At 44.3% G+C, this 15,748-nt stretch overlaps 1 protein-coding gene across 2 annotated transcripts in view; it reads left to right on the top strand.

Moving 5' to 3' along the window:
- The window catches only part of adamts17 (ADAM metallopeptidase with thrombospondin type 1 motif, 17), a 582,619-nt gene that overhangs the window by 135,275 nt on the left and 431,596 nt on the right, over positions 1–15,748 (top strand). For both annotated transcript variants that reach the window (XM_078530484.1, XM_078530485.1), the window contains exon 7: positions 5,748–5,791. In XM_078530484.1, the coding sequence (XP_078386610.1) occupies positions 5,748–5,791 (44 nt within the window). The remainder of the gene's footprint in view (positions 1–5,747; positions 5,792–15,748) is intronic.

The raw sequence follows: 15,748 nt of genomic DNA, 5'->3' as shown, positions 1-15,748 counted from the left end.
GGGGTCACAGGAAAGGGGACTTAGAGGGAGAGGACAGCCTCTGAGATTCCTGAGTGGATGACCCAGAGGTGTCCAGCTGCTCCTCCCTTTGGGTGCCCGGGGGCCCCGGCCTGACTCCTTGAGGGGAAGGAGCACCTGGAGGGACAGTGAGGTGCCCTGTTTCCCTCTTGCGTTGCCACTGCAGGAAGTCACCCATGGCTACTGCAATGGAGTGCAGGTTTGCACACATCTCTGCGTTCTGCTGGACCAGGACATCTATGGCGTTCCCCCATCCTCCCCATGGAGACCTTTATATGTGCACATGTGGGGACCACTTCGTCACAGAGCAGGCGGACGCACTCCTCTGACTTGCATGCCACTCTGCTGAGGGCTTCCAACAGCTCTAGGTGATGTTCCCACGCCTTCTGCTGATTTTCCAGGATGTGTTGGAAGGCCGATTCCAGAGGTTTGTCATCTGACTCGGACCTCACAGATGCCTCTTCCCCAGCAGTCCTCCGAGTGCCGGGGAGCTCGGCTGAACCTGCCCCCTCCTGCTGCTGCGGACACATGTCCGTGCGGTGACCACCAGATTGTGAATCTGAGCCTGCTCTAGATCTAGGTCCCACCAAGGTATGTATCTCTGCGCTGGTGCAGGGTGTGGGTAAGCGCTGTGACGGGTCTTCCAGGCTGCTTATTTTCAGTTCTTCAATGGAGGAGGAGTCCTCTTGGCTGGAGGTGAGGACATTGATGGAGCTGAGGGACTGGCTGGCTGAGGGTGTCGGTTGCTTGGCAAAGCTCCCTATGAACCAAAGTTGAGATAATTAGCGCATGGCAACAGAGTCAAAAGCAGGAGAGAGCACTCACAGTTGTGTTGAGAGAGGGATGATTGGTGTAGGACCCTCACGAGAGCGTGTTTGCCGCCGAGCTCACCATCACCGCAGGCACAGTCTACATCCTCACCAGTCAGCGCGATGGCACACTCATCAAAGTGCATGAGGGGCCTAATGTGGGTCTGAGACAGCTCCCTGCTGATGTGCGCAGGCTTCTCCTGCTTGAAAACAGATGGAGAGAGTGTGAGCAGGACGCATGGCACTGTGTGGAATGTGTGTGTGGTGAATGGAGCCATGGACAGGATGAGGATGTGAACACCAGCGGATATAAGTTTGAAGAAGATTTGAGGGTGTGTGTGAGTGTTAGAGATGTTGTCCCTTGAGGTGTGAGATTCCTGTCGATGAGTGATGGGTTTGTGAGTGTGAGAGTTGAGAGTGATGAAAAGAGTGACTTACCCTGGAGAATGGAGGTGATCATTCATTCTCATGTGGCACTGGGTGGCTGTCCTCTTTTGGAAGGTGTTAACACTGATCACTGTTGCCTCCCAAGCTGGACTGGTGATGTTGCTGCCTGCCCTGTGTCCGGAGCGGGGGTAGAGGACATCACGTTGGGCATCCACTGCATCCAAAAGGGGCTTGAAGGGCGCATCATTAAACTTGGGGGCTGCAGTCTTTTTGCCTTTCGGGGCCAAGTCTTCCTTGCAGCAGTCATGGGCTAGAAAGACTGTGAGGTGTGCATGTGGCTGCACTTTAAACATGGTGCCTGGTGTGATGCAGCGGCTAGGTGACGTCGTGGTGTGCGAATGAGAGCCACCTGCCATGGAAATGGCACGTTTCCCGGGAATGTATAATGAATGCAGCGGGATTGGGGTGATATGGCGTGAGGAGCTGCCATTGTGGCCGGTGGGTAAAATGTTGTTTTTCCTGCCTGCTACCACACTTAGTGCGAATCTGGGACAATTCTGCCTAAAGTTACTAACACAAATAAGGTATTGATATTTCAAATGGCCCTTCTCCCACCTGTGGTTTTAAAAGTTTATTCTTTCATAGGGTGTGGGCGTCACTGGCAAGGCCAGCGTTTGTTGCCTATCCCTAACTGCCCTTGAACCAAGTGGCTTGCCACATCGTTTCAGAAGTCCATTAAGAGTCAACCACATTTCTGTGGGCCTAGATCCACATTTGGGCCAGACCAGGTAAAGATGGCAGATTTCTTTCCCTAAAGGACATTTAGTGAACTTGATGGGTTCTTAGATCCTGTCTTGGTCAAGGTACATTTTACATGTTTACAATGAGGCGTCAACAAAACTTTGTTATGTCCTGGACGAGACCCCATTGAACCAGAATTAAATTAAGGATAGTCTTTTGTCCTCTCAGAAGAGAAGACCCAGTCTGAAATCGATAGTTTTAGTCTAGTGGCTTGGAGCCATTTTGAAACAGCGTTTAAACTCAGTCCAAGGTCTTTTGAAAAAAAAAGTAACCTTTAGAACAGTTTTTCCAAACATTTGTAATATCATAACTGTGCACGGCAACAGGAAGCAATATAAATGGTGTTCCTGAACCTCCAAAGGGCTTTAGTATAGTACCACAGAGATGACCTGTGGATATCACACATGAGGGGTTCCTCTCTGACTCCACATGCTTTGTGTGAGAAGTCCTTGAAAGAGGTGCAGACTGGAAATTGGGCCCACATCCTTTGACCTGCAACCCCTTCCAGTATGAAATCCTACTAGAGATGCTGGGTTGAGGAACTTAGCCTAAAATATGAATTAGAGACTGGGTAAACGGAAGGCTACAATTGCAATGGGATACAGGATGGTGTGAGGAAGTGAATGGATTGTTCCGGTGACAGTACTGAGACCTTGATGTGTATGAATGACCCGGATTTGTAGTTTTCATGAATTACCTTAAATTTGCACGTGAAAGAAATCTAGGAGATTGTGAACTCTGAGGAGGCAGCTCAGATCATCAAAAGGAGCTCATTAGGGTTTGCAGAGGGCTAATAAGTGGCAAATAACGGAATGGAGGTGTTCCGCCAAGTGGTCATCCAGTCTGCATTTGGTCTCCCTAATGTAGAGGAGTCCGCATCGTGAGCAGTGAATACAGTACACTAAACTGAAAGAAGTACAGTAAAGCACTGCTTCACCTGGAAATAATGAATCACAGGAGGTATAACATCTGCCCTTTCGCCTCCTCTCTCCTCACTGTCCAAGACCCCAAACTGCTCAGTCTGCAAGCACGACACCGACCTTCTGATTGTTTACCATTTTATTCACTACCTTGCTTTCATGCTCACATTTCTGCCCTCGGCCTGGTATAATGTTCCTATGAGGCACAACGCAAGCTTGAGGAACAGCACTCCATCTTCCGATTTGGCATTTTACACCCTCTGGACCCAACTTTGAATTCAACAACTTCAGACCATGAATTCTGTCCTTCATTTTGATTTCTTTTTGCCAAGTGCCAGTCTATGTGGTGTTTTTGTGTTTTTGCTTTCAGGCATAGCTGTCATTTATTCTGCCATTTACACTCACTCTGGACCCATGCTTTGTTTCTTTACCACATTGGTGCTGAATCTTTGGAACTCTGTACCCCAGAGGGCTGTGGAAGCTTAATCATTGAGCATGTTCAAAACAGAAATCATAGACTTCTGGAGACTAATGACATGAAGGGATATGGAGATAGTGCGGGAAAGTGGTGTTGAGGTGGATAATCAGCAATGATGTAATTGAATGGTGGAGCAGGTTCGACAGCCTGAATGGCCTACTCCTGTTCCTATGTTCCTACAACCATTACTACTCCCTCTGCCTTTTGTTCCATGACATATTTGTCATTTAATCTCTCCTGCCCTCTGACCTATCATTAACCTTCCCTTTTGTTCTCCCCGACCACCACCCCACCCCCATTTTTCAACGCCTAAAAACCCATCACATATCTAAATGTTTTCAGTCCTGAAGAAGGAGTCATATAGACTTAAAATATTAACTCCATTTTTCTCTCCACAGATGCTGCTCGATCCGCTGGGTTTTTCCAGCATTTTCTGTTTTTATTTCAGATTTCCAGCATCCGCAGTATTTGCTTTTATTCAATTTGCCGACCTAATTATTTGCTGTACCTGCATGTTAACTTTTTGCGATTCATGTACAAGGACACCCAGATTCCTCTCTACTGCAACATTCTGCTGTCTCTCTCCCTTTAAATAAAGTTCTGTTTTTCTTCCTACCAAAAGCCGCCGTCACATTTTTTCACGTTGTACTCCATCTGCCACTTTCTGCCCACTCATTTAACCTACCTGTATTCCTGTGCAGACTCTTTCTATCCTTGGAACCTACTTTCCTACCTATCTTTGTATCATCAGCAAGTTTGGTAATAATATAATCTGTCCCTTCATTTAAGTCATTAACATAGATCACAAATAGTTGAGGCCTCAGCACTGATCCCTGTGGCACTCCACTAGTTACAGTTTGCCAACATGAAAACAATCCATTTCTCCTGACATCCTAACAGCCACACAACATCCCACTACCTGAGACCACCTTTGTATTATTTGCTCTGAGGAAGAGTCATACGGACTTGAAACGTTAACTCTGTTTCTCTCTCCACAGATGCTGTCAGCCCTGCTGAGTTTTTCCAGCATTTTCTGTTTTTATTTCAGATTTCCAGCATCTGCAGTATTTTGCTTTTATCATTTACCCTGATTCTTTGTTTCCTGTTTGTCAGCCAATCCTCTATCCGTGCTGTTATATCATCACCAACACCTCAGATCTCATCTTGTGCAGTAACCTTTTATGTGGCACCTTATCGGACGTCTCTTGGAAACCCAAAAGTACTGCTCCCTTTTGAACTGGGAATCTGTCTCCCTGCTTTAGGTTTTTTTAGCTAAATCCATATTTATTATGGTTTGCATTGTAAGGCTTAGAAAACCAGTTGGTTTGTCACATCTGTTTTGACCTGGCACACTCCATCTCTCTCAAAGCCCATTGATCCCCAAACCCCTAGAAACACAGAGAAAGCCTTCGGCCAATTTAAGAAAATACTTGACAAAATTAATCTCTGAGGCACTCACACTGCAAGTGACTGGAGCCACGACCCCCAGTGACTTACCTGTCTTCCATAGACGTTAGAATAAAGTTGGTGGATGTTTGGAGTCACCATCTTACTGAGAGATCAATATAGAATTGAATAAAAATCTAGTCACAAAAATCCTTTTTTATTTTGCTTTTCCTATATTTTACTTTTACTATATATTTCATCCTTGTAGAGCAGTTTGCAGGACACACGCAAGAGGTGATATTGCATTATACAGTCCACACCCAATCCTGCCCCCTACTCCACTAACACCCACACAGTATCCCGCTATCTGAGCCCATGTTTGTAATATTTGCGTGACACTTGCGTTCGTTCTCTTGCTGAGGCTATTGCTGTGTTCTGTATCAGGTGCTTTATTACGTTAAAGTTGTATAAATGCAAGTTGGTGTAAGGCTTTTGAGGGATGATATCATGGTGGGTAGTGCAGATTCCATTGTAAGTTGCTTGTTCCACTGCCTTTCAGTTACAGATCTGTCTTGTATCTTAAAATGCATCTCTGGGAAAGCTGCTGACAAAGGTTTTTTTCCAGCTATCTGGGAGGGTGGAATTGAGTTGTTTATATCACCGGGAACCAGAACGAGAGGATGGTCAAAAGGCAGCTCAAGCAGTTAGCAGGATCTCCTGCACCGCCCACGACCACCTGCCAGCCAATAGGTGCCCACATGGCCTGCTAACATCCAGACTGACAACACTGAGATTAACTTTAACGAGACCATTGTTTTTGATATGGTTTCAATTCTTCATTTAACAAGTATCCATTGTGGACTAAAGCTGTCCAGTTGTTTAGTTGTGTCAAAGATGTGTGAAAGATTTATCTCCAGAAAGTTATTCCCTCTTCCCCTTTATTTGCAGGACCGATTTTTGTGTTCATAAAGATGAACCCTGTGATACTGTAGGTGAGTAAAAGTTCCTTGAAATATGAAGTTTGTTTATAAAGAATATATTTACAGTATATTGATTAAAATTTGATCTTGAACTTATATTACGTTATTACATTTTAAAATTCTTCCTCAAATCGAGTCTAGTTTTTTGTTTTTAGTGTTTGTAGAGTTTATTCTTCCCTCCCATGTGTGCTGATTTAGATGTAAAAATAGATAAGCTCTCAAGTTTGCAAGATTCCACTCCTGAAGTGAAGTCTTGCTTGATTGAACTCTCAATTTTCAGGGTTTCCAATTTTCCAGTCACTCTCACATGTGCCTAGTTCTGTGATCTGTATTCTGGCCCAGCTACACTCCATGCTGGGAGCAGTGTTAATTCCGAGATGTACTGTGCTTGGCTCTTCCTGAACATTCCTTGTGAATACTCTGTTTTGGTAATCTCGGTATGGCTCTACATGATTTGAGTGGTTTTATAATCACACTTGCCAGTTTTTAACCATGTACCTACATTCTGACATGGACTGATGTTTTCATTAAAAATGCTTCCTGCTTGAACTTGCTTTTGTGTGAAAAAGGGAAAGCCATGGAAATGAGGCAGTGTTGCATTACTCAAGGCTACTGTATTAACCTTGGCCCATTACAGATTTTTGGAATGGATGACTGCATTTTAATGGAACTGTGGATTGAATTTTATCTGACTATCCAGTGATATAGTAATCACATCACATTACATTGGTAATTTTTGTAACCAGATCAACACTGATAAACAAGTCACCAGTGGATCACCCATTGACATTACTCAAGGTATGTAAGATTAATGGATAGACATAGGCAGGAGACTGGTAATTACGAATCTGCCACCCATTTTACAGCATTCCCCACTTATCTTGCGTGGTTCTCTGATCCATTGATACCTATAGGAAGGAGAATCAAATGGGTGTTATAATGAGCTACTTTACAGGCTAAATGTCCAACAAGGGGCTAATTCAAAGCAGTTTTAAGGGAAAATCATGTTTAACTAACGTGCGTATTACAAAACTTGGAAGTGTTGTGAACTGTGAGAAGGATAGCGTAGAACTTCAAAAGGACAGAGACATGTTGGTGGAATGGGTGGACAGGTGGCACATGAAGTTCAATGTGGAGAAATGTGAAGTGACTCATTCTGGTAGGAAGAACATGGAGAGACAATACAAAATAAAGGGTACCACTCTGAAAGGGGAGGTAATTGCAGAGGGACCTGGGTGTTTATTTGCATTAGTAATTGAAGGTGGCAGGGCAGGTTCAGAGAGCAGTTAATAAAGTATACAGTATCCTGGGCTTTATTAAAAGGGGCATGGAGTACAAGAGTAAGAAGGTTATGTTGAACTTGTATAAATTACTAGTTTGGCCACAGCTGGAGTATTGCGTCCAGTTCTGGACACCGCACTTTAGGAAGGATGTAAAGACATTCAAGAGGGTGCAGAAAAGATTCATGAGAATGGATCCAGGGATGAGGAACTTCAGTTATGATGATAGATTTGAGAAGTTAGGAGACTATTTTCCTTAAAGGAGGGAAGGTTGAGAGGAGATTTGACGGAGGTATTCAAAATAATGAGAGGTCTAGCCAGAGTAGATAGGGTGAAACTGTTCCCACATGTGAAAGGATTGAGAGCGAGAGGGCACAGATTTAAAGTAATTAATAAAAGAAATAAAATTGATATGAGGAAAAATTTTTTCATACAGTGATTGGCTAGGGTCCGGAATGCACTGCCTGAGAATGTGGTGGAGGCAGGTTCAATCAAAGCATTCAAAAGGGAATTAGATTATTATCTGAAAAGGAAGAGTGTGCAGGGTTATGGGGAGAAGGCTAGGGTGCGGCACTAGGTGAATTGTTCATTCAGAGAGTTGGTGCAGGCACAAACAGCCAAATAGCCTCCTCCTGCACCATAACAATCCTGTGGTTGAATTTTCTGCCCATACCCAAATTGAAAATTATCCACATGCTATTTTGTGAGGACAGAATGTATGAACTTGGCTTGTGTTCCATTATGTTTAGAAGGTTGAGGGGTTAACTAATCAAGTTGTTTAAAATAATAAAGGGATTTAATAAGGTTAATGCTGAGAAACTACTCCAGTGGGAGAATCCGGGACAAGGGGGCATAATCTTAAAATTAGAGCTAGGTAATTCAGGAGTGAAAAATGGAAGCAAGGTTCCATACCAAGATTACTGGAAATCTGGAACTCTCTCCTCCAAAGGGCCGTGGATGCTGAGGGCTGAATGAAACTCTCAGGGCTGAGATCAGTAGATTTTTGTTAGGTAAGAGTATTGAGTGCTATTGAGCAAATAAAATTGAGTTATAGATCATCCATTAACTAATTGAATGGTGGCACAGGCTTGAGGGCAGGATAGACCACTCCTGTTCCCGCGACTATTTAGAGCATAATGTATCATTCTGCTGCTAAAGTAGCAGCTATGGAGCCTGAATTATTCCTTTAAGACCTTTTTTTAAATCCATTCATGGGATGTGGGCAGCGCTGGCTAGACCAGCATTTATTGCCCATCCCTAATTGCCCTTGAGAAGCTGGTGGTGAGCTGCCTTCTTGAACCACCGCAGTCCCTGTGCTGTTAGGGAGGGAGTTCCAGGATTTTGACCCTGCAACCTCAAGATCTTATTGTTGATATAAGCTGAAGGAAATTGGAGCCAAAGTTGGTTGTCGATACCCTGAAGCTGACTCAAAGGTTTTCCTTTCTGCTGTTGGGAAGGTTTCTCTCTAGACTGGAACTGACTGGCTTTCTTTCTGTTCAATATCATTTAGATATTTAGAAATCCCATAAATATGCAGAAATTTTCAAATGGAACACCAGTAATCAGTTGGATGTATTAGATCTGACAGATGGTTGGAGGTGAGGAAGTCAGGCAGCATCTATGGTGGGAAACGTTTCAGTTCGCTAAGCTTTGATGAAAGATCCAATGATCAAAATACACCTTAACTTGGTCTTCAGGCCAGCTGGAACAAAATGAACTTTTAAGCACTGGAACACCACATCATTCCAGCTATCTTCATAATAGATGGCTATCCATCCAAGACAATGAACCAGTGACACTATTCACTTACCTCCTGGCATGATTTCCTCCATTGTGAACTGTTTTCCTGACTGCAACTGCTGTTGTGAACTCTGTGATGAACTCATCCCATATGTGGAAATCAAATGTTGCAGTCTCAAAGTATGGCTGTACCAAGCATTGCTGATATACACCTTTAAATATGGCTCAAATGTGAGTACATTGCAAGATGGTGAACAGGTGAATCTACGGGCTCAGGGCAAAATCTGAAATGAAATTGTCCACACCCTGATTAAACATCCACTGCTGTCCTGGATCATTACCAACTTCTCTGGTATGGACACTCCTTTAGCCACCCTAAGTCTGACCCTGCAGGAGCAATCACCACCATCCCAGAATGAGATGTGATGACAACATCAAAGTGCTCCTTAATGGAATGGGCCTTATTGCTGAAGAGGCACAAGTAAGAGCCCTGACAATGATAGTTTGAAGAAACATCTAGACGAGAAAGGTGGGAGGAGAACAGGATGTATTGTCACTTGGAGGTTCAGCACACTGTTCCACTTCCAGCCCACTTCACCATGACAACCGCTCGGAATGAGAGGAGGGCTAATGGTACCGACAAAATGTGGAAAACCCTGTACTATGGTCTATCTAACCTACCCTATAGCCTATCAATGCTGGAGGAGTGAGCCCATTCTGCCTGGAAACTTAGGCATCGAATTGTTTTAATTATACAATATACCCCACAGTGAGTATGAGACAGGAACATCTATCATACAGTCACATTAGTAGACTAATTGATAGAGGTTGATTGCTATGACTAGGTAACAATTCTATTATCATTTAACTGTGACTAGCTGAATGGTAAAAAGCAAATTAGATAAACCTGGTCTTTTCATATCTTGTAATTTCTGTGTTCCTATTAGGTGGCATAGTTTCTTTGGGCTGAAAGTGTGCAAGGACCACTTCTCAGGGAAGGCAGGTGGCACTTGGTGTTAGTGGGTATTCATGGTGAGCATGGAAGTTACAGTGTGGGGGAGTTAATTGTAAGTGATTTCTGTACTCAGTTACTGAAATAATGCGAAGTAACAGTGGCAGACCTGAAAAGGTTACTAAACATTACTCTACGTTGCTTGAAGTTTGGGGTATGTTACATGTAGCATTGACATCTTGGAAAAAAAACATGCTCAGTTTCATTTCTTCTATCAGAATTGTTGTCCCATTGAAGAAACACTGGGCAGAATTTAGCCCATGTCGGGCAGGGGCGGTCAGGAAGCCGCCTGCGACCGAGGCTGGACGGCGATCTCACGCTGACTGGTCAATTGAGGCCCGCCCAGCGTGAAACACGAGCAGCAGCACTCAGCGTTGCCTGTACGGGCCGGGGGGAGGGTGGTGGTGAGGGAGGGGGGTTTGTGGTGAAGGGTGAGCATACGCGTGAGTACGTGCTTGAGAATCTCCCTGAGGCGTAGAGCTGCCTCAGGAAGATAAAGAGTTTTTAAAAAAAATAAAGAAATGAAAAATGTTATAAAACATGTCCCCTCATGTGAGTCTGTCACACGAGCAGAGATGTATTATTAATTAAATTTTTAAATTTTTATTTGCTTTAGGAAACCTCACCCCACTCGTGGATGAGGTTTCCTAAAAAGTGCAAAGGCCACATTGGCCTTTTCGCCTGCCCGCCAACCGTAAGTTGGACGGACAGCGAAAAATGTCAGTTAATTGAGACTTTAATGGCCTTAACAGGCCTTTTAATTGTCGGTGGGTGCGCTGCCGATTCCTGCATGTGCCCATCAACCAAAATGTCATACGATTGTGCTTTGACATTGGGGTGCTTGCCCAACGTCAGCGCACGTCATTTTTATGCTGGAGGGAGTTGGGCCATGCACCGACCCGCCAAGGTGAAAGTTTTGCCCATGTTTTTCCAGTCTTCAGTGGGCAAACTGATAATTTAGTGAGACAAAGCCAGTTCTGGAGATTCAAAAGAAGACCAAACCAGTATGGTGTGTAGTGAGTAGATTTTATTGACAGATTTAAAGGAACACAACTGACATAGAGTTAACAAACTGATTCACGAGCAAAACCAATCCTAACTCTTCAGAACAGCCTAGTCTTGGGGATTGCACATGCGCAGATGGCAGGATATGCCTTCTAAGTAATCACTCTGACCGATCTACAATAGCTAAACCAACAGGCTGTGAATAACAAGATGAGGGAGAAGCCTGTGATGAGATCTAGAAAGCTACCAATTTCCCACAATAGCTGGAGAAAAGCATACAAACAGAAAGTTAAGACAAAGTATAAAACGATGCGAGAAATTCCACATGTTGAGGTAGAGAAGAAAGAGTCTGACCATCAGGTATAACAAGTTAGAGGATTAATATAACAGAGACTCCCATTTAAGACAGGGATGAAGAGAATTTTTTTTCTCTCAGGGGGTTGTTAGTCTGTGGAATTCTCTCCCCCAGAGAGCAATGGAGGCTGGGCCATTGAATACATTCAAGGCTGAGTTAGATTTTTGATTGACAAGTGAGTCAAGAGTTATGGGGGGCAGACAGGAAAGTGGAGTTGAGACCACAACCAGATCAGTCATGATCTTTTCGAATGACAGAGACGCTTGAGGGGCCGAATGGCCTACTCCTGTTCCTGTGTTGTTGTGAGACGATATTACCCTGTTCTGCTCGGAGGAATGTTGTTTTTTGGACTCTTCCTTCTTGACTTCAAGATGTGGAACTCTTTGCATTGTTTTATATTTTGTTTTATCTTTCTGTTTGTACTCCTTTTCATCCAGCTATTGTGGGAGATTGAGAGCTTTCTAAACCTCATCACAGGCTTCTCCTTTATCTTGTTATTCACAGTCTGTTCGACTAGCTATGGTGGCAGATAGATTGGAATGGATAGGAAGGAAGTTATGATGATCCTGTATAAAACTCTGGTTCATCCCCAACTGTAGTATTGTGTCTAATTCTAGGCATGGCATTTTAGGAAAGATGTGAAGGCTTTAGAGAGCAAGGTTTCTGGGGATGAGAGACTTCAGTTATGTGGATAGCTTGGAGACGCTGGGGCTGTTCTCCTTAAAGAACAGAAAACTGTGGGGATATTTGATAGAGGTATTCAAAATCATGAAAGGGTTAGACAGAGTAGACAGGAAGAAACTGCTCCCATAGGCAGAACGATTTAGAACCAGAGGGCACCGATTTAAGGTGATCAGCAAAAAAAGTAATGGTGATGTGAGTGTTATGACGTGGCAGATGATGTGCGCCAGGTGGATCAAATCCACAATGGAAAATTGATCGTGTGGTCACAACTGTTTTGCAATTTGTATTTTTTTTGAGATGCATGCCCTGAATTCAGAAGTAATAAGACTACCACAACTTCAGAGGTTTTTAGAAAACTAAATTAAGCATGGACAGGGTGGATAGAGAGCAGCTGTTCCCCTTAGTTGAAGGGTCAGTCACGAGAGGACATAAGTTCAAGGTGAGGGGCAGGAGGTTTAGGGGGGATGTGAGGAGAAACTTTTTTACCCAGAGAGTGGTGACGGTCTGGAATGCGCTGCCTGGGAGGGTGGTGGAGGCAGGTTGCCTCACATCCTTTAAAAAGTACCTGGATGAGCACTTGGCACGTCATAACATTCAAGGCTATGGGCCAAGTGCTGGTAAATGGGATTAGGTAGGTAGGTCAGGTGTTTCTCACGTGTCGGTGCAGACTCGATGGGTGGAAGGGCCTCTTCTGCACTGTGTGATTCTGTGATTTATTAACAGAAGAAAAGATTTCAAGCACATACACGTGTCTACAAATTACTACTATAATAACTCCTAATTAAACTGGCTCCCAGTTACACCTCCGTTAAGAATAGTGGAAAAACACATAGATATAAACAGACCCAAGCAAAGCCACACAATACCCTGGATAGGAGAATTCAAAGTGAGATTTTTCAGCTTCAGTTCCTGTAGACGGCACCTTGATGCTCAGAGGCTGAAGGCTTTTCATACTTGTTAGATCGTAGAATTCCTTCTCCTCTTACATATAGCCTTCTCTCCTTTATACACGTCTCTCCCTTTTTAATGCAAATTCCATTGTTCTGATATGTCTTTAGAACTCTACCTTTCTCATAATATAAATCTTTTCATAGTGCTAACTTTATCAGTAACCTTTGGGAAAAATAAACACACTGTTTGGCTTAGCTTCTCCTGGCTAGGTGTAACATGTTACAATCTCTTGGAAATTTAAACTAACCTAACTTATCTAAAAGTGCAAATTTTCCTTACACCTCACAGTCTAAAACTTGAGCCATGTTTACGTATTTAGCATTTCAAACCTAGCTTCTTTTTGAAACATCGAAGCCTCCAGACCAGCTGTCTCCAATCCAATTAAACCCCACATGTACACACACACACACACACACACACACATACACACACACACACACACACACACATACATACACACACACACACACACACACACACACACAGGGGGCAGAAGTTTTTGCTCGGCGTGTGGGCACGTGCCCGACCCGCTCGAGTGTGAAACCGCGTGTGATGACATTGGGCAAGTGTCCCGACGTCACCGCGGACTTGCACGATATTTTGGCTGGTGGGCGCACGAGAGATTTGGAAGCGCGCCCACACGAGAAGCCTATTAAGGCCATTGAAGTTATAATTAACTGAGATTTTTCTTCGCCAGTTCAACTCTGCGGTTGGCGGGCGGGCGAATCGGCCAGGCGGCCTTTGCATTTTCTCAGGAAGCCTCATCCACGGGCGGGATGAGGTCACCGTTAATAAATTTTAAAAAAAATGTACGGACAGAATTTTCGTCTTGTACATGTTCAGGTGACTAATTCTGATGCGTGGGCATTTTTTCTGGATTTTAAAATCTGCTTTTTAAATTTGCATTTAAATTCTTCAGCTCCCTGAGGCACCTCTCTGCCTTCAGAGAGCTTTCATTCCGTGCTCCCCTGTGCTTGCCAGCGCCCCCCACCCCGGCAGCACTGAGGCTTTCAGCACGCGTTTCACACCAGTCGGTGGGTAATCAGACAGCCAGCGTGAAATCGCGGTCAGGGGTCCGTTCCCTGGCTACTCCTGGGCTGATCGCGTGTGCCAGCCAAACTAAATAACCTGCACAGGGAAACTATCCAAAACCCCCACTATTAACCTAGCTTCACAATAAATCACAATAATATTATGAGAATTAATATATTTTCATGACGGTGAGGAAAACTATTTGATACAGCGAGTGGTTAGAATCTGGGCGGTGGGAGCAAATTTAATCGTGGCATTCAAAGGGAATTGGATAATTGCAGGAAGAAAAATTGCAGGTTCTGGAGAAAGGGCAGGGTAGCGGGTTTGCAGAGAGCCAGCATGGACAGGATGGGCCAAATGGCTTCCATTTGTGCTGCGACCATTCTATGATTACCTGAAAGGCATATTATGCCTTCTGCACATGTGCTATCCCCAAGAATGTTCCACCTCTCCAGCGGAGCTGTATATGTGCCTAGCGGGAGTTTGTGGCCTGAACCACATTTCCTCTCATTTGCTATTTTGCCTTGATTTTTTTTTTTGTCTTGAATTCAGCGCGGGCAGCGACGGTCAGGAACTTCGGTGCAGGGGGAGCATGGAGTTAGCAGTGGGATGGTTTGGGCAGTAAAGAATATGATCAAGGTCTGTGGGAGGGAGGGGAAAGTGATCCGGATGGGATTTTCTGTCAGGGTTTGTTCTCTTAGCCTCCTTCTCTCCTGAGACACCTATGAGGCAGTGGGGCTAGTTACCCATAGTTGGGGGTCTGGTTCGTGGGTAGCAGGGTGTAACCACATGCCGGTGAGCTTGTATGCCATGCATCTGGAGGCTAGGCCTCCTCCAAGTTCCCTGTAGTTGAGCCTTGGTCCATGAGGTACCCAGTTTACATATATCGCCATGGGGAAGCACTGCATAGGGTTTGCTGATGAAGAGGCTATGTACTAATGGGAGAGGCTTACGCACTCAGCTCTCTTTTTGCAATAGTTATACTGCTTGTCAGCGGTGAGAGCTGAAAGCAAGAGGTGACAAGCAGACTGGTCACTATGCACCGTGCACTTTGCTAACACACTTGACACATCACGTCAATTGGAGACACACATAATATCCAATACAATCCAAAGCATAAACTATCTAAATAAGCAGGCGTAGATGCTCTCAGCTATATTTTACTTACTGCCTTCACCTTAACTTGCTCCCAAACCCAGTGAATAAGAGAAGAAATAGAGCACACATCCCTGTGAATATAAGTCACTTGCTTTTACTTCTCCTTAGCATCTAATCATGCCAAGGCTGACATGGGTTTTGCACTAGTTTATAATCGCTGCATTGCTTTCCTCTTCATGGACCACTCTGACTGACTGTCCTTCACATGTGGATCTTTGTTCTCTTTTTCCTTCGTGCATTCACAGGAAATGGGGCAGGGTGAGGGGGTAGTACACTGACTTCCATCCGGACCACAGGCTGGGAGACACACGTGCCATTTAGCCCAGCTACTGCCCTCCCTCTGAGCAAATTCCCAGCCTACAACCACACTGAACTCAAATGAAAGACTCCCAATAGGTGTGGATGTTTAGAAGCTGCCTGCAGCAAGATAATGAATCATAATGTAAACATTTTCAGTGCCTGGCTTGAAAACATATAAACTCCACTTTGACTCTCTGGCTATAAAGAGAATTTTAAACTTGTTCTGTTCTGATTTAATTTGAAACATACCACTTAAATGTAACTTATTACCTAATCCTTTCTGCAGACAAATGATTTACAAAACCCCCAACCCATTCTATGTCCTGCTGAACTGCTTACCATTGTAGTGCCAAAAACAATAGCCCTGATTCTAACCTCCCCAGCTTGACAAGAACAGGACGTGCGGGGGAGATTACAATAGAGACAGTGTGTAACTCACCATGTTCGCACTG

Source organism: Cetorhinus maximus, chromosome 26, assembly GCF_964194155.1.
Source record: "Cetorhinus maximus chromosome 26, sCetMax3.hap1.1, whole genome shotgun sequence".
NCBI classification, from domain to species: Eukaryota; Metazoa; Chordata; class Chondrichthyes; order Lamniformes; family Cetorhinidae; genus Cetorhinus; species Cetorhinus maximus.
Note: the sequence above shows the minus strand (reverse complement) of the source record. Positions and strands in the feature narration are given on the sequence as shown.